Below are 24177 nucleotides of genomic sequence, written 5' to 3' on the forward strand. Positions count from 1 at the left end.
TCTTTCTTTATTTCTTAGTCTTCAATTAATGTTACGCAAAAATATGTACACTCGGAATTTATATTCGTAGGTATATTACAAAGCAACAAATATCTAAGTCCCGTAAAATATCTTATAGGTAAGTAGTCATGTCTCAACCAAATCAGTTTCGTGTGCCTATATATCAGACAAAATCAAATAATTTAATATTATTATTGTTTTTATTTTAAAATGAAATTAACTAATTGATTTCACAATATTTTAACATATTTGAAAAGCATAATTATTATTTAAATTAACATTTAGCAACAGACTCCAGGAATACCTAAGCCTAACCCAACTTACTTTTGCTTCAAATCTTAATAGGCGACGTCTATTTATTTCATTAATATTGATATAAGTAACTAAATGAAAAAAAACAAAGGTAGTATTTTTATAAATTTTATTTAGTAAATTATAAATAAGTAAGTATAACAACAGTTAGTAAATTTACTTAATATAACAATAAACAATGTTAACAAGTTCTATCACAGAAGATTTCGTTAGCAAAGGGAAAAAATGAGACAAATTATCTCAATTTTTCGTCGAACACTTTTACATTTTGTTCAAAAGTGATTCGAAATTTAGTGGCACTTTCTACTTACAACCTAATTTAAAAAAAACAACGCATCATCTTACTTTTCATACAAAGCAGTGAGACTCACTCAACTTGCATTATCTAGTTTTCTTATATTTTTATGAATTTGAAGAAAAATATGTACCATTCATGATTATCAGTTATCGTGCATTTCGCTCGTACACGTCTGTACAGGTATTGGCGCGGCGCCAGATAACTAAATATTTGTATGAAGACTAAGACAAGTCAGTCCATTCATGGCGTATGCTCTTATTTTTCTAGGTATCAACATAATAGTACATGCGCTTACTTGGGTCTTTAATATAGTTTGGCGTGGTTGTCAATAGAGGAACAGCTTTTGCAAAGCCTTCTAACACTTCTGCTGCACTGTGCCGTCCATTTTTTAAATTTTTACTTCTCGATTGTAACTCTTGTTTATTATTTTTTCCTGAATCATCCTTAGGTTCTGCTTGTATCAATTTGGCACTTCTATAGTTGCCTCCGTGCAATCCACCTCTTGATCCATTATTGTCGTACGATCCATGGCTTTTATCTGAGTCTTCGTCGTCATTGTCGTATTCATCATCAAGCTCAGTCAGTTTTGCACTCTTATTATTTCCACGAGACTTGTAAGTATCCTGTAACGATTTCAGGTTACCTCCATGCAATGCTCGAGGTTGGTCTACTTCGCTTAGCTCAATATGTTTTGCGTTTGCTGGTTCGTTGTCTTTAACTCGCACATCTTTTTTTAACTTCATGTGTCCGCCACGTTCCGAATTAACCTCAACATCCTTTATATCTGATTCTTCAATTTCAGGCTTCTGAGCGATTCGCTGTTGTCCTGAACCTCTTCTTCGTAAAGGTGTCTGGGTTGAACTTACAACCGGCGCTAATTTTATCTCAGCGGCTCGATAATTTCCTCCATGTCTTGGTCCTTGCTTAAGATCCAAATTTTCTCTGAATATTTCCACATCTTTCAATTTATTTATTTCTTCCGCTAAAGTTTCATCTTTGAACAAATTTAGTGCTTCCACATTTTTTTGAGGTTTCCTGCGTTTTTGAGGCAGTTCTTTAATTATTTCTACTTCTTTTATGTCTTGCCTAAACTGTGTAACGTGGGGAGCTGACATGTTAACCGGCAATTCTTTATGAATTTCTACTTTCTTTTTATGGATAATTGGTTTGAGATCTATCTTTAAGTTACGTGCTTCAGTAGTGGAGATAGGTGCTTCTGTAGTTCGAAGAAGAGTACGCTTTGTTGGTTCAGGGGTAGTCAAAACGACTGGTTCTGGGTGAGATTCTTTTTCTGTTTCATCTTCGCCAGACGATGGCGACGCTTCATCATCGTCATCCTCTCTTTCGTCTTCATCTTCATCATCATCTTCTTCGTCATCGTCATCCTCATCTTCATCATCTTCCTCTTCACTTCCTTCGTCTTCTTCACTTGACTCGGGCACTTTCTTTTTTATGTTTTCCATTACAGTATCAGCTTCTTTCTCATAGCTAGGCACATAGTCGTTCATATTATGTTTACCTCCAATCATTGCATCTACTTCCTCTTTCATCATATCATCATCATCTTCTTCTCCATACCTTTTAGTGTCCGTAACTAACGTCGATTTTCTAGTTTTCTTTTTCTTTTCTGTATATTTTGGGGCGTTGATATCATCGTGTGTATCAATTTCAGTAGGTTTATATTTATTTGACTCTTTTTTTATGGTAGGTTTTTCAGTTATATGTGGTTTGTTAAATCTTGTAATTAAGCGTAGCTTTGGTAGCTCTTCTGCATCATCTTCTTCATCTTCCTCAACTTTCGTTGGTCTTGCGGTGGTAGTAGTAGTAGGTCGCGCCCTTCTCCTAAAAGATGGTTTGATTGTTGTGGTAGTGGTCGTTGTTGGAACTTCTTCATCGTCTTCATATTCATCATATTCTTCCCCACTCTCTTCACTTTCTATCGGTTTTTGGGATTCTTTTATTTTTTTAGGTGCAGACGTAGTACTTACTATCCTGTTCACTGTCTTAGAGGCGGCAGATTCTATGGACGATGGAGACTTCCTAGAGGACTTCCTATTTCTTGTGGGTGTAATTGTTGTGTTGGTTCGACTCTCATAATCTTCAACTGACATTGCTTTTTTATGATCAACTGGTGAATAATGTGCCTTGTGATTGGCAGGCTTTATCTCGTACCTTGGTTCACCTCTTCGTTGATCGATATTCATATCTACAAACCCTAATTCGTCCTTATTAGTACTTTTTTCCCTGTCTTTTCTACTTATGTCTTTGTAAGTGCGTGTTCGTACATTGCGTTTGACCGGTTGATCATTGTCATGGTTAAAATTTAGTACCTTTTCGACAACTTTACTTGATTGAAGTTGTTTAATGAGTGGACTTATGTTACCTGACGTTGTTGTTTTTTTGGACTCTTGGCCCTGGCCTTCTCGAATAATTTTATATGGCTCGTATATGAAAGGAGCAGCCCTTTTTCGTCGTAGTGATGAAGGTGGTTTTGTTACATCTTCTTTATTTTTTAATGCTTCGTAGGTTACATTTTTTGCCTCGTTATCACCAACAGACGTATTAACTTTTGCGTCACTTTGTCTTATAAATGGATCTTGAAAATTATGCTTAATATTTTGTAAAATGTCTGCATATACATTACTCTGCTGATTGGCATCTGAAAAACTAAAGTTTGAAGGCAACAGCACGGAAGATTTAAGTTCTTCTGTTGCTTTAACTAAAGAGTCCTGGAGTGCCGTTGATCCGTTGTTTAATTTTTCTCTCAACAAAGAAAAATCAGTTACATCTTTAAAGCTGTCACCATTTAGATTTGATGATAATTTACCAAAGTTGTTTAGTTTAAATGTTTCTAGCTTAGGAGTCTTTATTGGTTCTGGGTTGGCAATAATGTCTTCTTTGAAAAATGGACTGTCTAGTGGATTTTTACCAAAATATTTAGCTTTGAAACAATCAATTTTATCTCCAAGGCCTTTCAGTCGCTGCTTATTTTTTGAGTTGTCAAATTTTGCTTTCTCACCTGCGTTGGGTTGGTCATCGTCGTTATGTTCTTCAGAAGTTTGGGTGCCATTATTTTTTATTTTTTCTGGTATGGGATCGACTTCATCATCGACTTCTGCACATTCTATATTTGACCGTGAGTCATAAAATTCTGTGCCTCCTTTAGATTTTACAGGCATCAGTTTTAAATTTTCAGCGTAGCGTAGTGGAGAGTCTTTATTCACGGACTTTAGTTTATTAAAGTAGTATGGATACTTTTCTCTCAAATTATCCTTCTTTTTCTTAGGTAACTTAAGCTTTGCAATTTTGTTTAATTCTTCCTCATTTAAAAATGTTGAGTTGAAATCAAATTCCGGAATTTCAAAGTTCGCTTCGCGTTTATTAACATCATGATCTGCTTCAGTTAGGTTAGCGGTCGTTGCTGGTTTATTTTCCCTTTTGTGCCTCGATTCCTCATTATTTGACGAATTTTCAGGATCATGTCCAACAGTTCCCTCCTCTTCTTCTTCTTGGCTGTCTCTCTCTTCATTATTTTCATCTTGTTCATGAACTGGAGAATCATTAGAGCTTTCATTATCTTGGTCGTTGTTTGAGTCATGTTCTCGCTTGTGTCGCACATCGTCATCTGGGACATTTCCATAGGCATCTTCTTCTTCATAATTTTCATGTTCGTCTTCAGAGTAATCTTCGGAGTCATTTTGGTCATCTTTGTCTTTGTTGTCTTCTTTCCATTTTTTGCCATGGAGCTTCTTATCTCTATAAACTGACCCACTCGAATCTTGGTACTTACCACTGAAGGAAGGCGTTTTATATTTTCCTCCACTGATTTCTGATTCTTTTAGGAAACCACCATGACCCTCGTGATCAGACGCATGTTTTTGTTCACCGGCATGGTCGTATGCTGCGTCTTCGTATCCTTCTTCAGAGTAGACAGTTTGAGCTTTAGTACTCTTAACAGCTTCTCTCAAACGGTGAGCGTTTACTATATCGTCATAACTAATGGCATCTGCTAACGCTGCTGCCTTTGGCAGATGTTTAGTAGTTTCAGTCTTCCTGACTTGTGCATAACTTTTGATTGGTACAAAATCGTTTTCATCACTTTCTTCATTATTATCTTTGTTTTGCAGTTCAAGTCTTTCATAAGCAGGGGGCCGATTATTTAAAACAGCTTTATTAATGGACTCATCAACATTATTTCTTAGTTTATTATAACGTTCTTGACCTTTTAAATATATATCGTAGCCATCAGGCGGTTCCGCGTAATTTTCTGATGGCGGAACTTGCGGATACTCATTACGTTCATCATCATATTTCAGAGCATGGTGTTGTCTTAAATTGTGAAGGTGAGATTTCAATGGGCGATAATGTAGTGGTCTAACTTTCACAAAGTTTTGGTTCCACGGATGTCTAAATTTGTGATTTAGAATTTGTTCATGTGTAAAAGCTTTTGGCGGGGCTCTATAATATACGGGCCGTCGTAAGGGTCTGTGAATCTCGTAAGGAGCTGGAATATTCTTGTGAGGAAATTTCTTTTTATCTGTTTGCTCTGGGCTCTCTAAATATTCACCTTCTTCAATATTTGGTTCTCCCGCTTCTTGCTCGTATTTCTGTGCCATGGCTTTGCTGTTTTCTAAATCACTTCTTATTTTATCTAAAACCGGGTCTTTGTACAGTTCTTGAAGGGCTGGCTCTTCGGCTTTATATGGATGGAATACTTCATAACTCGACGCTGTTGGAATAATTTGACTTTGTATTTCTTCATTACCATTTACATAATGCTGAAATGGCTTATATATCTCTTTATCTTCATCTAACATATGATGTATTCCTAATTCCGGCTTATGTTTACCAGTAAACGGTCTCACAGGATACGCTTTATAATGCTCATATGGATTTTTAACACCATGAAATTTAGCAACGTCAACAGCGAACTGAGGTTTATGTGCTTTATATTCAAAATATTCCGTCGGGATAGATTGTTGTTGAGATTGCTGTAGTGTCACTGGAACCTCTTTCACTTCACTATTTTGACTTTCATCCCACACGACAGGGACTCGGATGGCTCGACACTCGCACAACACAAGCACTAACACGATCAGTATGCGCATGGGGCGCATGGGCACGCATGCGTCCGCATGGGTCGGCATGGTCGCATCACGGTCGGGCGAGCACTAGCCGGGCCCGGGGTCGGCAATCGTTTTTATCGCCTCGGTGGTCGCGGGCCGATTGCCGCGGGCCGCTCGCTTTGCTACGGCTGCTGGTGTAAGGCTTGGGAAATAGCGGAGTCACCAGACATCCAAATGAGTTCAGTGGTTAAAATTGTATCAAGTAAACACATGTTAATTGGGGGTTTTCAGAGAAAAAAATACCATTCACTTTTTTTCGAAAAACTAAGAACTCTCGTATTATTTCGACTTAGAATCAACTTGACGAAGATGACGCTTTTTCGAAAATGGGTTAATGGTACTTATTTTTTTTCTGTAAATGTCCAAATATGACGTTGCAAATAATATACGAATTAGTTTAGATAAAAATTGGATCCACGAAAGCACTCCATTGGAAGCACTTATTCGTAACTGCAAGTATTCAGATCCGCTGAGATTTTTGTCAAGAAAGGTTAGAAAAATAAATTTGACAATAATGTCGATATATTCCTCGAAAACCTAGGATGTCTTGACCTGTGATATATGTCATACTTTATTTAGTACCTATGAAATTAATTACAGCATGTAAGAAAGTGAACTTTGGATAAACCTAAATAGGTAAGTATTAAGCCGACCATCTGACTAACAGAACAAAAATTTGACAGCTCCGAACAACTGACCGGCCGATATCGTCCGGCGGACTGTTAGTCAGTGGTCGGCTTCACATAGAAAAACGAAGAGAATAAAATAAGATCAGCTAAACTGTGAAATGAATTATCAACCGCGGTATTTCCGGACCTACACGACCTTCACACTATCAAGAAAAGAGCGTACTTCTGTCTTAAATGCCGACAACGTACTTGCACCCTAAGCCTAAGCCTAAATGGTGTTACAAATGTCCATGGGCGACAATAACTGCTTACTATTAGGCGATTATTCTGCTTATTTGCCTTTCAATATCATAAAAAATATTCTGGAAAGAAGAAAGAAAGTCCAGAAGCGCTTATCGTTGCAACTTATAACATTATCAAGTGCATTAAACACTACTCGTAAAGTTTATCACTTGCGCAACACCATCACAGAGAAATGCAAAAGAGTGGCACGGAGCAAACGATTAACGAAACAGATAAACTAAACACTTGAGGAACAATAGTATACCGGATGTCGTCAAACGTGTGCAAGTACATGATGGCGTAGAGACGGTTAAACAATAGAGATTGGCCATCTTCATATTCCAGATTGTGTTCCTCATTTATTCTGTAAGTAGGCCTCAAAGGCTTTAAGTCAATACAATATTTACAGGGACATCAAATAGTACATGATAAATACCTCATTATCATTTCTAAAGCGTGCGTGGTGTTACAGATCCAACACGTAGAGGCCGTTTATTATTATTCTTTATTTATCACAGATATGAATTACGTCAACTATAATTATGAATATAAAATCTCTGTTATAGAATCTGATAACACTAGCTACAGCTAGATAGATTTTTCACCCCCGAAAACTCCCATATAGCAAATTACATCGAAATCGTTAAAGCCGTTTCCGGGATTCCGGAAATGGAATGGAATACAAGAATTGCTTGTTTAAAGGTATAAGATAAGTCTTGTTAATTAGCGCGTAATGACACGATCCAGAACAGAGATTGACAGTCTCATCATCATCATCTCAGCCATAAGACGTCCACTGCTGAACATAGGCCTCCCCCTTTGGGGGGGGGGTGAATGCCATAATCGCCATGCTTGGCAGGCGGGTTGGCGATCGCAGTCGGGTACACCGAATTTGAGGGACGCTGCTGCCCGTCCACCGGTGGTCTTGGACGTGGTTTAAGGATATACTCGGGTCCTGGACGTAGTTTAAGGACATACCCGGGTCCATTGAAAGTCTATTACTTACTTATCTCTGACGTCGTGAAAGGCCCAAAAATGACGAATGGCTCGAAGTGATCCGCACTGTCACAAACGGACCAATTTGTTTTAAAGTGGACTTAAGTAGGTTAATGTTGTGAAAGAATCGTGAAGTATGAATAGTATGGATAATAAATCAAACTATTTGAATGTGTTTAAAATGAAGTTAACCATGTGTGATTTTTCGCTGATTGTAAGTATTATGCTAATTATTAATGACCTGAAATTCTTTGAATTGATTTATTTGCCTGCTTTCGCTATACCTTGCACATCCATAAAAGTAAAAATATAATATATCTATATGTACTTATAGTAATGTACTACACCGCATTTTGTACCTAAGTTAAGCTCTTATGTGAAAGTAAGCAATAAATATAAATAGTTATTTATTGATTGATTGATTGATTGATTTATTTACATTTGTTACGATACGAGTAGCTTACCTGGACTACTATTGAAGAGAAAAAAAAGACCACCTTAGATGTATGATAGATTTTATAATAACTAACCTACATAGACGACTACGATAGATCGTGACATTATTATATATTATGATTGATAAGTTTAATATTTATAGTCTAATTAAATTTTTAATCTCACTTAAATTACTTACCTAAAAGTATGTCAAAACAGCAATTCAAGTACCGGATTGCAAAATTACACTCTACGGAAATGGTTCTAGAACAAACCAATCAATTTAAAATCGGTTAATGGTACAAAATTAAACGAACTGATCAAAATTAATATTATGTTTACGTTCGCGACCGGAGCAACGTAAAGGTGACATTTAGATCGCGACTGTAACAAGCGTAATAGCCTCCTAGAACTGGTAGCAGGAGCATCAGGATATACGAAAAATGACAGTGACCGAGTTGCTGACACCATCCGCATGTAACCTTTACTGTTGCAGCATTGACGTCGGCAATATTACCGACAATTTCCTTAATAAATAGCGTTGCTATCGTTGTCTCGATTAGAACAATCCATGACGCATTTTATCAAGAGGATTGACAGCAAAATCGTCTATGTCAACGCTGCAACGGCGATACTGATGCTGTCGCCTTCCGACTGACACCTGTAGTTCAATCAATTCGGCTCCGAAACTAATTCTACATACTTTGCAATAATTAAACAATTGTGCCGACCAAATTATTTTTCGATCCAATTGTCAAAATGTCCAAACTTATTGCAACTTTAACAATGCAGGATTTGTGCAACGTGACGGGGAATTTCTTTACATAATTTATTTGCAATGGCCTGAAATCGTTTGATGTAATTGAGACATTTTCTTTTTGTAATAGAATGCAGGATTTTGTAGGATTTTCTCAATAGTATCTCGAAATGATTCGTGGATTGTCCGTCGTTATAACCTTGCTATTAAAGGCCTGGGTCGCTTTGTGATTGTTTCAGCCATTTCTCAAAATCACTGAAATCGAATCTAATTAGGTAAGCTAAGCTTATAAACCGAAATAGTTGGCCAAATTCACTTAGACTTTCAACAATTACATATACATACTATGTGACGGGTACCGCCGTGGCCGGATGGCCTAAGGCTGCGTTTTCACCAAAGATGTGCAAGGATGCGTAGCGAGGGATGGTTATTAAGAACCAATAAAATCACACGCTAAGCGAGGAAAACAAATGAAGTGTTTATATACAAACACAGCCTTCGCTACGCATCTGTAACCTGTTCTAGTTGTGTTCGTTATGCTCTCGGTGGGGTCCCAGAAAAAGGTCTACTTTATCGGGGTTGTGGAACGACGCCATACTTGTGGTAAAACATGAAAATTTTCGGTTTTTCCTCGATAAGTTTAGTGTCCTATCAAAAATTTATGAAATTTAAGGATCTTGAGAATCTGATCGAGACTATCATTAAAATTTTATGATTCTTTGTCAACACCATAAAAAATTAAATGACCCAATACTTATTCTATAACGCCTTACGCACAAAATACTAATCGGCCTTCAGAATCGTCGAGAATCGATATCTTCTACAATAGCCATTACCGCCGTTACGGCAACGGCCTCGGTTACATTTCCCATAATCTCTCGTCACGAGCCGCAACCTACCTGCTCCAGTTGCGTTCGTTACGCTCTCAGTGGGGTTCGGCCGGAGGTTCAAGGAATCGTCACGGTATTATCAGTCTACTACATATCTTAGATGATTGGTAAAGAAGTTGCGCAGTGACTTTTTTTGCAGAAGCTAGGTAAATTTTGGGATCAATATACATTACCTACTCACTTAACACTTTAAAAATGTACAAGCTTCATGTAGCCAACCATGTAGCTGACTGTAGGTTTGTTTTTATGAAATAGAAAAAAATATGGTGTGTCTATATTTAAGGAAATAATATAGAGAAGAGTCGTGACATGTATTGGGCCCCCATACATTCCAAGAGTGTTCTCTTTCCGCACAGAGTCTACGTATTTTAGTCCTACATTAACTCGCGTAGGTATACATATATTTACAGTATGTATAACCAAAATGTATGATTAATATTTAACACTTATACTACCTTCTTGTTAAGTACCTACCTATTTCATGCTGTATTTATGAGTAAAAATATCAAAGCTTCGTAGGATACTAAAAATTTACAATTGTCATTGAAGCTATTACCACAACTTTTGAATATACATACTAGTATTTGTACAGTATAATCAGCGGTATTTAAATAGTATTTAAACAATTTTAGTACAGAACAGAACCCTCATAACCAGGCTAAGTCGACTGCACTTTTTCCGTCATCGGCGATTTGCATTTTGCAACTCGAACCAACTTGTGCAAACATTTGGAAACAGATCGAGACAGAAAATTCAGAGTCAAGGAGATGCACGGTTTCTACGGTATAATTATTACTATTGACGACCGGTCTGGCCTAGTGGGTAGTGACCCTGCCTCTGAAGCCGATGGCCCCGGGTTCGAATCCCAGTAAGGGCATTTATTTGTGTGGTGACACAGATATTTGTTCCTGAGTCCATGGTTGTTTTCTATGAATTTAAGTTTTTATGGGCATTTCTCAGGAGGGCCGTTTTTACGTGTCCGGGGCAGTAATTGATTGAATTTACTGTTCAATAAATCTGAATTAATTTAGGCATGATCTTCAGCTTATATTCTGTCTGGGACACTATCAAATTATTTATTTCTTATTTATATAATACCAGAAAAAAAAAATCAAATGCCAAAAATGATGTTCGGTGGGCGTGTCCCGCACCCAGATTTTATGAAACAAAAAATTATTACTCAAGATGGGGCATTAGATCGGAGTTATTATGGGTATTCACGCATAGGGTATTAGTTAGCTTATCATATTCTTTATATCACAATAATGTGTTTGCTCACCACATTGAATAAAATCAAATTTACGATGTGTCCCGGGCTAGTGACTGATATCGGTGTAATTTGCAAAACATGTCAGTACTCCTTCAAAGTTGTAGACCAGGAACTCAGTGTCTCAAACATAGTATGCTTTAGTTGTGCCTTAACCGTTGAATAAAGTAGAGGTACAGTCACAGTACAATAAAGTGATTTTTTAAACGTTTCTCCGGCCTTCGCTGGGTTTGGTCCTATGTTTTTTTGAGATCGGTGGTGCAATTTACTCCGAAAGTTTTAGTGCAATTATCGTTATGTAAGTGATTAAGAAGTCATCGAAAGTACGTAAATCCACCATTATTACATCTCTTCTGTATCGTTCATGCTATTTCTGTAATTGCTAAAAAGCGATTAATTTTGATATCGCTGGTGTTGATTTCCCTGGTTTCGGTGGATTTTTTGACCACCGATATCAAAAAAGTGATCACTGAATTCAAATCCTGCTTTGTAAACTAGTGTGTTGTACTAATTTATCATGTCTAAAAAGTGAAAGATACGTTGTACAAACGTAAAATTATGTTTGTAAGTAAATTATGTCATAGTAGGTACACAAAATCACTAGTTCACTATGAGTAGTTTTTTAAACCAGACGTATAGACCCAATGTTTCTTTCTCTGTCTGATATTCTTTTCCAACCAATTAAGTAAATTATGTTCGTTGTCTTCTGTATCACCGGAGGCCCTACACCTCGATACCTTTAAACATGTCAGCCATGTTAAATAAATGTAGGTAGTCAATTAGATCCCACTTTTTTTTAAATAACTTGTGTTTGTAAGTACTATGCAAGGTGAACCCAAGGGACAGGATGTACAGAACAAGGGATTAAAAATAAAATAGCATTCTAATGTCGAGATCGCTTCAAAGGCACTGAGAGTACCTACTGATCGATATTTCTAAAGGATAGCCATAGAGACAAATTGAACACAGCAAATGTTTTAACAATCCTCAATGTCTTATGTCTTTGTCAACAACTTTGTTACAATTTAGCTCAAGTGTTTGAGGGTGCTGGAGATCATAATTAATTGGTAATTGGATCTTTAAGCATTACTCGACTACTTCAAATATTATAGTTTTAAATTGACGGAGTTCACGCTTTTAAAATCTTTTATTAAAAAAATACTTGTTTTCCGTATTGCATCACATCGCTTTATAAGTACATTAAATATTTAATGAGCATTGAACACCACTCAAGAGTGTATTGTTTATCGGGTGCAGGTAACATAAGTTTTTTTTAGATGCGTGTGCGGTCGGATTGCGTGAAACAAATATCTTCTCCTTCATGGATATAATAATGCAATGAATAAATGATTATAATGTGCGAATTTGTGGTCTGAAACTCGTTTCAGGACCACCCATCACCCTATTATATGAGGCCAGTCATATAGTGTGGGATATCTTCTAGAGATGTTGATTTACAAGCCGTAATTTGGTTATTTTAAAATCTTGAGTCTATATCTATTAAATTTATGTAAGCGTTCGAGACCATTAGCCTTGTTACATCGCTTATCAACAAATAGGATTGAAAAATATGATTAAAATAATTATATAATTGAGATGTAAAACTTAAATGTGATTTTGGTGTAAGCATTATTGAATTCGGTGACGCAAATTGATTTCAGTGCATGCACATGATTTCGGTGTTTTTTAAATCTCAAATATCTTGAAAACTATAAGGTTCTAATGGAGGCCTCCACTACCAATATTTTTTATATTAAGGGTAGATTTTAGCAAATAAACTCGCATATTATATAAGTTAAAAAAAAATTTTGGCACCGAAGTCAGGCACCGAATGTCATCTCTGAGAATCGCCCTTATATCGTTGTATAAGTACCCCAACACAAGCCTTCTTGAGCTTACCGTGCACCGTGGGGCTTAGTCAATAGCATTTCTCAACCCATTCTTGTACAAATTTGAGTGCAGGTACGATCATAAAATGGATGTTTTGTAGGATTTTAGCTTTTGGAAACATTTCAAGATTGCGGAACCATGGAGATTGGCGAGGTCTACAGCTAACAGAGCCACTAGTAATGTTAAGTAGGGTCAATCAGCAGAGACAAGCTGTCAGGAACGCCCATGAAGTCTACGCAACGCCAAGTAACTGCAAGTAGGTTATGCAAATTCTGCTATGGCGTTTGAGTGACTTCGTTTCCTGCTGACGGGGACAGGACAGCCTCCGCCGTCTAACAAGTCTCTACGCTATTCGGTCTTGTATAGTGGTATCGGGCACTCAATTTTGCCCATTTAAGATTATTTAACAAGGCAACCAAACAGACTGAGATTGACATTGGCTATAAAATTGATATTTATGATGTATCTAAGATAAATTCAGCTTGTTAATTTTATTTGCGTTTTTCTAGTAGTCACACTGCTATAATTTAAAAACTATTGCACCCATCGTATATGAAAAATATGAAATTAAATGAAAACTTTATTTTCAGGCAACTAATGACCCATATTTTAATACCTTAAAACTAGCATGTTCCATTATGTATATCCCATTTTTAAAATACATCATACGTCTAGTAATTTAATAAGGACATATCCAAGATTTATTTAAATATAAAATTTAAAGATTTTTTAAATATAAAATTTAAAAAAATTTTAAATATAAAATTTAAAGAAGTGTCGAAATATAAAATTTAAATAAGTGTCGAAATTAATGTTGCTGCCGCAGTAATAGTAATACTGGTTGTGTCTGAATACGAACAGTACCTTAACAGACGCCGTCCGAATGTAACCTTTAATAGTATGCAGATTTAACCTGTCAGAAGGAATTGGCGTGCAAAGATCACGGAAGGAGAGATCCAGATTTTTAAGTTTTGCTGTTGCATTGTTGGCGTGCGCTTGGGTTTAGTTTTGTTTAAGGGACTATTCATAAACTACGTCATTTCAAATTAGGGGGGGGGGGGGGCGGCTGGACATCGGATGATGGTAGCATGACGTAGGAGGAAACGGGGTCGGGTTCGAAGCATGGTTTTTGGATGATTTTAAAGGGGGGGTTCAAAAGTCGTCAAAAAACGATGACGTATTTTATGGACGTGGAAGTGACAGTCTTTTTGACAGAACTTTAATGCACTCAAGCAACGGACCTATACTTGGTCTCTGTAAAAGTCATAATTATCGTTGTGTGAATATTAGGAGGCCAAGGCGTCCGACATGTCATTTCCGATGACGGCTGATCGGTGATCACGTGGTGCCTTCTATAGAAAACGAGGCGTCGAAAGCTCCGACCCGGCCCCGGCCCGGTCTAGCGTGAGTCACCCTTAAAACCCTTTGAATGAAAGTGGTAGTAATTTAATTAACTTTTCAAGGGCGCCGAATACATTATAATAAGTATAGAAAAGCACTATGAGTGCACTGTGTAGCATAATCGCTTTTTAGGGTTCCGTACCCAAAGGGTAAAACGGGACCCTATTACTAAGACTTCGCTGTCCGTCCGTCCGTCCGTCCGTCCGTCTGTCACCAGGCTGTATCTCACGAACCGTGATAGCTAGACAGTTGAAATTTTCACAGAGGATGTATTTCTGTTGCCGCTATAACAACAAATACTAAAAACAGAATAAAATAAAGATTTAAATGGGGCTCCCATACAACAAACGTGATTTTTGACCAAAGTTACAACGTCGGGAGGGGTCAGTACTTGGATGGATGACCGTTTTTTTTTTGTTTTTTTTGCATTTTGGTACGGAACCCTTCGTGCGCGAGTCCGACTCACACTTGCCCGGTTTTTGACATCAAATGGTGCATAGTTACCGGTTTTTCTTGCCGGGCTCCTTTTAGATCACTACTATACAATTAGTGCTGTTTTTACGAAAGTCAAATGGTAGAACTTACCAATCCCGAAAGTAAACTATGGCTTAAATTAGGGCAGTTTCCTTAAAATTTCTACCTTCGTAGAAAATCTGACAAAATGACATTTCATAATTATGCCATAACTTCCAAGAACAATCTCCAAACCGTCACTGTTCCATTGAGAGTCAAAAACCATTCGTCCGACCGCTTGGGATTTTGGATATTCTAGCGTTGCGCACAATCTTTAAACGGCGGAAGTATCGGTCGCAAATGCGTAACTGCTGTATTCGAACTTCAAGATATTCACAAGAGACGACACGTACTAGATCCATTACGATTTAGATACGTTATAGTTTAGATATCAACTAGTTCTCTTTTGCAGCGCAATTCGGGCAACCAATGTCACTTTTACGTTAGATAGAGTAATAAGATATCTATTAGATGTGATCTTTTTTTTAATTATCATTTATTTAAGGACCAACTGAGATCATTTTTGTTAGTACTTACGACTATGACTTGTAAACTATTGTTAGTATTATGCTCTATATGCTATACAATGTCATTTTGTTACACATGTTATAGAGATAAATAAATTAATTGAAATTAGAAAGAAATGAAATTAAATCAACATATGATATAATAATAACGATTTGATTAAATGAAAATAAATATTAGAGCCTTAAACTACAAGTTAAAGTTAATAATGTCAATTAATAGAAAAATGTCAAAATATTGATTAAATGTCACTTCAATTGGATATCTAAGTCATATCCTTTGGAAATCGTTGAAGAGTATCTCCAGAATCGAGCAAATGTCAAATTTGACAGGTTAGATCATAAACATATCGTTATCGTATCTTGGTAATGTCTAAAAGATATCTATTTCAAAATCCGATTCGGACCCAAAAACCATTCGTCCGACCGCTTGGGATTTTGGATATTCTAGCGTTATGCGCACAATCTTTAAACGGCGGAAGTATAGGTCGTAAATGCCATAGAGCGCTTGTTGAGAAATTTGCCGAGTGGCCGTTCTCACGTGATTATGTTACGAGTTACGAGTACGGGCATTTGGGGAATGCTGGCAGGTGCGTGCATTGTAACATTTAGATTTTATATTTTTAATTAATAATAGGAGTCATTGGAAGTTACCACGGGGCTTCATATTGAAGTGGAAGCATGCTGAGTCCAGTTTTCTGTCTTTTTAGACATATGAGCATTGAACAATGAAACACGTACAAGTCGGTTTAAAAACGGTCGAGTGCGAGTGCGAGGCTTTGCCTATTATAACAAGTAAGACTAATTAAAATTCACTTTTCATTATAGAAAATTAGCCGACCGCAATCCGAAAATACAATGTTGTAAGTTTTGGCGCGGCCGAAAACTTCGGTAGTTTTTTGGCTGAAACCGTACCCTCGGCCGAAACGTGATTTTTATGTCGAAATCTGCCAAAACCGAAATCGAAACTTCGGTCTGACACTATGAGCTTTCTGTACGGATATGATGGTCGTTCTTGGCTACGTGATAGCGTGATGAAACGGTATCCGTCACTTTCTATCCCATGGTGTTAAACAGTGACAGTTATTTTATCACGTGCTGTAAAGCTATCCATAATACGCCAATGACGTTATGTGATGATCACGTACAACGCCATCTATCGCCTAAATCGTGACTATATACTAGCATGCATACGGTCGATAGCAGATGTGGCCTTATAAATACGGCACCAAGGCCAAGCGCCTCACTGTTGCCCGATTCACCAACGCCACCATGTACGTTCGACAGGTTAGTGTTTGTTCATCTTACATAATTTTAATTACAATGACAATAACAATGACAATTTTATCATACATTTACGTAATTGAGATTGCGGAAATTAATATTTGTTTATTAATTTTGCGAAACTCTGGCTCGTTCGGATTGTTGTGTTTGGTTTTATATTCGGCTTTACAATCGCGGTCGCATTGACATATCTAAATATGCGTCCAGTGGTAAATAAATGTAACCTGTGAATGTCAATAACTTGATTTTTGAGCTTAAATACATTGGGACTTATTATAAGAAAAAAAACAAATTAATATAGTAAGTACGTTCTCATATTCAATTATGTGTCTGGTTAAGTTGTGAAACATTTACAAAGAAAACTATCGGGCTTAGAACAACTTTTAAAAGTTACCTATATCTGCATTTCTTTGGGCCCGATTTGGATTTTGAATTATACATCTATTAGATATCTTTTAGTCATCACCAAGATATGATAACGATATGTTTAAGATCTAACCTGTCAAATTTGATATTTGCGCGATTCTGGAGATACTCTTGAATGTTTTCCACAGGATATGACTTAGAGATCGAATTCACATCTAATAGATATCTTACTCTATCTAACGTAAAAGTGACATTGGTTGCCCGAATTGCGCTGCAAAATAGAACTAGTTGATATCTAAACTATAACGTATCTAGAATGGATCTAGTACCTACGTGTCGTCTCTTGTGAATTTCCTTAGTTTTAAAAGCCTTTTAGTTCACCTATAAGTAAGTTTTCTAGCGGTGAATTCTTCGACATGTATTAAAATCGATTCATTCATTGAATTGCGTTAAGTATCTTGTACGACTTTCAAACCTTACTATTTTTCACTCTTATTACTTATTAACAATTCAATTGCAAAAGAAAATAAATTAGCTATGTAATTGGTTTAACCCTTTGACCGTCAACTACAACGACGTCAACTGATGGCTCCTCTACACGATGGGCCAGCGCCGTCCACTCCAAGGGACGCAGCCATGCGGTAGAATGAGATAGCAATATCACTTGCTCCCTCTAATGCGTCCCTTGGAGTGGCCGGCGCTGGGCCATCGTGTAGAGGAGCCATGACACGCACGTCTACAGCCCAATATTCTGCCCTTTGCGCATTCCGACGATTCATGATGACACACCGCACACGTTACGCGTTTAAAGGAAGGGTTATATGACTTTAACCTTTGTCAAATGCAGGCCCTAGTTGTGGTATAAGAACTTAACGAGATCATAGAGTCACGTAGTTATTGCCTTATATGTGCCCAACCTCGAAGCTGGCTGTTTGTGCCATATTGTATAATCTTATGCATGTTACGCAAGACAACCTTCGCATTATGTATTTTTACATAATCAAGGGATTTTTAGCCAAAACATGTATCAACATATATAAAGGGGTCATCATTCTCTGACATTATTCGCCATCTTTCTCGGGCATTTCGCCTTATTTGGGAGTAAAAGAGAAGGATGCCCGCAATGCGAACTTCGGTGTTCGCGGTAGGCCCTCTGATTTCAATAGTTTAAATGCCGCACAAGATACAATTTCAGAGCTCTTTTGACAATTAGGGCCACATGCACCTACTACTAACTCGGGGTTAACCGATTAAACCTGGAGTTAGCATGGTTACCAGTTCAATTTGACATGAGGTTAACGGTTAGTTAGTAACTCTAACTAACAGACCTAGAAAAGTCTGCAGCGATTTTGTAATTTCATAGAAGTTTGACGTTTAAAATAACATTTGCACTGCGTGGGCTATGAAAATCGCTGCAGACTATTCTTGGTCTAACTCTAGTTTATAAGTACTTGAGTGCACTGACCTCCCTAGACTGCCACCTGTCACTTTAGTAAACTATCTGCCTAAGGGTTGCGTAACTTTGTGCACTATTGAAATCCGTTTGAAATGCTATTTGTGTGTATATAAGTCAAATGTCAAACAATGTTACGAACCGTCTAAAGTCAATGCTATTAAATTTATTTATGAACGCCATACACATTAGAGTTAGACCAAGAAATGTCTGCAGTAATTTTGACAGCATACGCAGTGGAAGTGTTACTTAAATACGGCATCATTTCATAGAAGTTTGACGTTTAAAATAACACTTGCACTGCTTGTGCTATCAAAATCGTTGCAGATTTTTCTTGGTCTAACTCTATGATTTAATAGTATCCATAGTGCTAAGAACTCTTATGTCAAAGAAACCCTCACGCTTTCCTGTAAACTTTACATTTGTTGCTTTTACCATGATGTTGGCATATGCGCATTTTTAGATGTTAAATAGCGGTAACAAAATTAAGCGTTAGGTCTCAAAGTCCGCTTCGCAAACTAATCCCAACCGTTGACTTGAGGATTACTTATTTTTAGTATAAGTAATTGATTTTGATCTTCTAACCCAGATGAGAAACTAGAACTTCTTGGGATTACACAGCTCTTTAAAGTTTCTTGACTTAAAAACTACTTCACTAGTAAATTTCAAATGATTTTTGCAACCCACGCCATACCATGAATAAGATCATTAATGGTGTAAACATCATTACCCTTGGAATTAAGCTCATACATCAGGAACTAAAACTCATCAAGGCTAATCGCGTGCGGGTTGGATACCTACCTCAGTCACGATCAAGGTCACGAGATGCTAAAGCTCTCGCCAAAATTACATAACACATCAATCTTTTTAATATATGTACATACCTACAACACCTACATGTAACTGGTTCAGTTCGATTGCAGGTAGAATCGGTAGTTAGTAAATAAATGTAGTTCTTTATTATAATGTAATTCAAGGCTAAATATATGCAGTTCTTGTACATAGTGTGTTATTTGCTCAAGAAAGTCATGAAATTTACACATTCTTTATCATGAATTTTAGGGAGAGATGAACTACCTATGTATTTGGAAAAAAGCAATAAGCCTTACTTTTTCATAGTGTTTTTAATGAACGCTTCAATGTTTCCATTATTGAAATCAGTTATGTTTTTGAAAATGATCCAGAACATTACAAAAAGCCTTCGACAGACATTAGAGATATCTCTAAAATAGTTAAATAACCTATGTAGGTTTTACAAGTCACAAATCACAAAAATGATAAACTTTATAGCACATAGGTATGTTGCTTTTCATGATACATGGTCCGTTCAAACATTGTGAGTGAGATCGCCTATTGTAATAATTAATAATAGGGCGTACCGCAAGGACCTCCACTAGGTAAAGGTTACTATTGTAACTACAATGCCCACACCATTATCATTAGACCACCTGCGCTTGCACTCTCGCTCTAGTTTACCTTAATGGATGCCACCTTGGCCTTTTTATATGAGCACTAACACGTAGACAGATATAATAGATAGAATACTCTTTATTGGCACGTCTCAGTAAAAGATACAGCTTAAAGAAAACAATTGACAGTTTTAATTTCTGTTGGAAATCCAGATTTAAATAGTCCGTCCTTTAGTTTCGTTATGTGCGTTAAAAGCAATCATATAGCCGAATTTTCTAAAATTACCTACTAGGTATACTTTTGTACTTTGTGCTTTGATAACTCTAAGATACAAAAGCTTAAAATACTTACCCCCTTATTCATTAAACTTTACGGGCCTAATTTAGTTAAATTATGTTTTATCCCTTTCTTATAAATACATAAGTCAAACTGACAGATAAAGACAAACGATTATTTGTTAATTGAGGCTTGTATGTGGCGCGTTAATGAATAACTTTATTGAACTTACAAAATACTCATTTGATTTTTTATAAATACTGATTGATTGCTTTTATATTATGATTACCGATACTTCTCTGATTTGAAAGTAGTGCAGCAAAATAAATCACGAAAACACGGAAATCGTAAATTTTAAACAGGTTTGCTATTTCCTCAATATCTAATGATCGAATTAAAATATATGTACTTAATTATAAAGTCAATATTATGCGTACGGTCGAGTCGAGAACAGTGGCTAGGATTTTTTCGGACACTCAATTTGAATCTACAAACAGAGTTTTTCAGATTCCGAGATGACCTAAAAATGGGATTTTTTTCAAATGATTTAGAAATACACAACGGTTTCTTTTTCAATTCAAGCCCATGGGAAGATATTGGGCTGACACAACAGAAGTCGCGGACACAACAAATTTGTATTTTATTAGGTAGTTAAAAACCATGAGCTCATCGAATCATCAGTCAGTATTATAAACCTCGCTTGTACAATAGCTTGATTAGCCACATTTATTATAGAGTCGTGTGCATTGTTTTTTGCCTCCTTGGTCTCCAGTCATTTCGACTGGCAATGTGTAGAACATTCTTAAACATATTGAGATATTTCTGGAATGTTCACTTTTTCAAAGTCCATATTTTTTCTATCAAAATGTTCTTTTCATTTAGCTGCTAATTAACTGTTTCTTTAAGAGCCAACAGGAGTGGTCATTTCTCCATACAAAGGTACTCGACTGTTTCCTCCGTGGGTTTTGACGCTTCAGCAATGATTTTTTCAACACAAATTAATATTCTTAATATCTGTGTCGGACCGTTTTGCTTTTCTTGATATTTTTGTTTTATAAGGCGCTAGAGCCCTTCAAAAATGGCCAAAATCGCCTAATTGACTATGCCGCAATGAGAGGCGTAGTATTCAAAACTGATATCAATTAGCCAAAAAAGCAAAACGGTCCGACACAGATAATTTCATAATCATTTAGATTTCAAAGTTTGGTTAGGATTGGTTAAGTTTTGGAGGACCAAACCAAACAAACCTAACAGCCAAACTTAACAGTCGAGTACGAAACCTCGATTTTTGAGATTTTCCCGCGGGATTTTTCGCCTTGTCCTTATCGCACTAGTTTTAGGAGCCGCTTCCGTTAGCGAGACGGGTACCTATATTTACCTAAAATATTTAAAACTCAGCTCCTGTTTCGTCTTGAGTGTCTACATTAACGTTAATTCTTTAATTTCCAGGTAACGTTGTTAGTTTTTCTGTGCTGTATCGTGGCTGCACTAGCGACGCCTGACGGTGGCGATAGTCCGCCTTTGCCTGGCCCTGGTCTGTCATATGGTAAATATAACTTCTGTATATGCTTTATTTTATTTGGTACCAATTTTATTGGACGCTTTAGCTAATAACCTTAAAGACCGCCTCTGCCATTTTCTTCAAATGGTAAATGTACAACTGGTACAGAGGGCCTGCCGCGAACCACGTTCGACGTGTTGCCTCCCTGTTACACTTATGTACGAATTTACAAGTGCGACAGAAAGGCAACACGTCGAACGTGGTTCGCAGTAGGTACTCAGATAGTCTAGTTTTAGTTAGTAGTTTTCGTTCTATCACTGAACGATAGTGCCCCCGCCAAGTCGAGCGGAACTGGGCAGAGTCCTACCATCCGTTTTTGGAAGTCAACAAGACATTTTAGATTCCACTGTTACTTCGTTGTGAATAAAGGTAGAAGGCTGATTTCTGAATTAAATTAATCAATACTCTCATACTGACTTACGTATTTAGACGACCAATTTAACCAGATCAGAGGTTAGGTTAAGTTTGAGTCTTCCATGATCAGGTCGATTGGCATTTCATGAAATGATTGCCACATCATGTAATGATCAATTCTATTTAATAACATAAAAACATTTTATTAAAAACCTTTAGAATAAAACAGATTAAACATACATTATATTATAAACTAAAACTAAAATAAACAAATATAAACTAAAATAAACCTAAGAATGAGTAAAACTAACTTAACAAATAAAATATTGTCCCCCACTCTGATTGTCTCCCGGACCAAATGTGCCATAAATACTGGCGGCATTACCCCGCTGAATGGCCAGTGATATTTGTTGGACAAGGAAAGAACCAGAGCGAGGGTCGCAGCCCCTATCCCTTAAACGACGCCCTATATCTTTAATAAAGGCTTTGGCCTCGGCACACCAAGGTCCCGCCGTCTCGACGGCAACCGGGACAAAGTCGTACACTTGTTCAAGGTTCGCGTACTTGCTGTGCTTCAACCTAGCAGCAGTTTCAGCCGCTGCACCTGCAAGTCTATTTAATCTGGCTACGCCATACCATCCACAGAAAATAATCATTTGCTGAAGTTTGTAGGCATTGTTTGTTGATTTATTGAAGAAAACCTCGCTAACTAAAATTTCCCATAACTTTCAGGAGGAATCCCGTACGGCAGCATGAGCGGCAACGTCGCCGAATTCTTCAGACAACAGGCGGCACCTAGCGGCAGAAGTGCGTACCGCCAGCAGTTTACCAATACGGCCGGTGTCGACTTCGCCCCGATTGAGCAGTGGCTACGATAGGTGGCACTAGTGGTTTATAGATTTTAATTTGGGGAACCAAAGTGACAGTAGTGGTTAAAGGTAGTACTTATTCCTCCTGTCCAAATTCTTTGTTTTGTCAATTTGATTGTTCTTTATCTTGCGTCTCACGTTTTGCTTAGTGATATAGTGAGATGCACAGACATTGGACCAATATATTGAACAGATGGAATACCACCCTAAGCTATGACTTATTGTAGTCAGGATCCCTCAATTTTCTAAAATAAAGAATAATCAGACACTGTGATAATAAATGTATAATGCATAATTATAAAAATAAAATAATATTTCGAAAAGCTTTCCATTTTAAAGTCTTTTATAATTATTTGTTGTTCACTTCCTTGACTTCATTCCAGTGAAAATGTCAATCTTGTATAAATAAAAAAAAATAGAATAAGAAGAATTTAGTTTTGCGTTCTAATTAAATACAGCTTATAAGCTATTACACTAGCAAATAAACTTAAATATCTACTTATTTATTTAAAAATGAAACAGACAAAAAAACTTTTAAAAAAGTATTAGAAAGTAGATACCTACTAAAGTAGTATCCAGAATAATAATATAATACGGTGACAATGCTGACATTTGACGGTGTACAGACACCTGCTGTAATATGTTAGGTATTCTTCAAAGGCCGCAAAAATATGTGACACGCTCTTATGGCTCCACAAATAAGATCGAGTCAGATATTTTTGCTGCCTTCGTTGTGTAACATATTATTGCGGGTGACTGTACAAACTGCAACACTCCTACCTGTACATCAGTGGATTATCTTATTACAAAAGGCATAAGGTCCACTGATGTATAGTAAACAGAGTGGGAGATGGTACCTACCTAAATTGAAAAAAAATGCCAATCATAAAGATTTCTTCAATCTGTTTTCAGTCTACGTCAGTTAATTCTGAGATCCAATTAATATCTTAAGAGTAGGTACGTACCTATTTGTAAAACATATTTAACGTTGCCATATTATATGTAAAACGTTTTATGATTTAGAGATACCTAAAAGTACAAATATATTTACACTTTGGTCTCGTTTTCATTATATCCTTCCTTACCTAGTTTCCTTCTGGAGACCAATCCTATTAAATGAGAGTTGGTAGAAAAATTAAATGAGAGCCCACTGACAAAAAGCCGCTCAAATACAATCGAATTTACTCTCTAATTTTAAAACGATATACTTAAATTACATGAAAAACTTAGGATAAACATTTACTTAAGGTCTAGCCATAGTTTTTGATGCTAAAAATTGCTAAT

General features: G+C 36.8%; 2 protein-coding genes across 2 annotated transcripts; one reads left to right on the top strand and one right to left on the bottom strand.

Moving 5' to 3' along the window:
- Positions 1-749: 749 nt before the first annotated feature.
- LOC134665671 (uncharacterized) lies at positions 750-5718 on the bottom strand. Its single transcript, XM_063522610.1, has one exon. The coding sequence runs from the start codon at positions 5716-5718 to the stop codon at positions 874-876; it is 4845 nt and encodes a 1614-aa protein (XP_063378680.1). The 3' UTR covers positions 750-873.
- Positions 5719-16582: 10864 nt separating this feature from the next.
- LOC134666269 (uncharacterized) lies at positions 16583-23958 on the top strand. The gene is made up of 3 exons (XM_063523421.1): positions 16583-16607; positions 21559-21655; positions 22757-23958. Exons 1-3 carry the CDS (start codon positions 16593-16595, stop codon positions 22900-22902), a joined length of 258 nt encoding a protein of 85 aa, XP_063379491.1. The 5' UTR covers positions 16583-16592; the 3' UTR covers positions 22903-23958.
- Positions 23959-24177: the final 219 nt, after the last annotated feature.

This window comes from Cydia fagiglandana, chromosome 7 (genome assembly GCF_963556715.1).
Source record: "Cydia fagiglandana chromosome 7, ilCydFagi1.1, whole genome shotgun sequence".
Classification (NCBI taxonomy): Eukaryota; Metazoa; Arthropoda; class Insecta; order Lepidoptera; family Tortricidae; genus Cydia; species Cydia fagiglandana.